We start from the raw sequence: 424 nt of genomic DNA, 5'->3' as shown, positions 1-424 counted from the left end.
GTGCAGCAGGAAAGGCCGGGTCCCTGTGGAGGGAGTGGCTGGCTCAAGGGGACAGTGATGGGCACCTTTGGCAGGCGGGCGGCAGAGACCCCATGCTTTGTCCACACAAACTCCCCTTGCTTCAATTCACCCCCTCCCAGCACCAAAGCACATGAGGGGCCGCCTGCACCCCCACCTTCTTGACGTATCTTCACCGTGCCGGAAACCTTGATTTTCTCCTTGTCCCTGAACCACTCTCCCTTCACATCCTCGTGCGACGCCTCACAGGTGAAGATGGCATTGTCGCCCTCCCGCACCTGGGCATCCTGCAGGTCCTGCACGATGCGGACCTGGCGCTCTGCGGGCAAGGAGAAGGGTGCCAGGGCAGGCAAGGGTGAGGGGGAGCAGACAGTGCAGGGTTTGGGGGAGCTCATGGCACTGGGAG

The 424-nt window shown here is 62.5% G+C and overlaps 1 protein-coding gene across 1 annotated transcript in view; it reads right to left on the bottom strand.

The window, feature by feature from the left end:
* LOC104499791 (obscurin-like protein 1) overlaps positions 1–424 on the bottom strand; it is a 12932-nt gene that overhangs the window by 694 nt on the left and 11814 nt on the right. Inside the window, 1 exon segment of the mRNA XM_010143346.1 lies at positions 176–408. Within this exon segment, the coding sequence (XP_010141648.1) occupies positions 176–408 (233 nt within the window).

Source organism: Buceros rhinoceros, unplaced genomic scaffold (genome assembly GCF_000710305.1).
Source record: "Buceros rhinoceros silvestris isolate BGI_N320 unplaced genomic scaffold, ASM71030v1 scaffold20639, whole genome shotgun sequence".
Classification (NCBI taxonomy): Eukaryota; Metazoa; Chordata; class Aves; order Bucerotiformes; family Bucerotidae; genus Buceros; species Buceros rhinoceros.
Note: the sequence above shows the minus strand (reverse complement) of the source record. Positions and strands in the feature narration are given on the sequence as shown.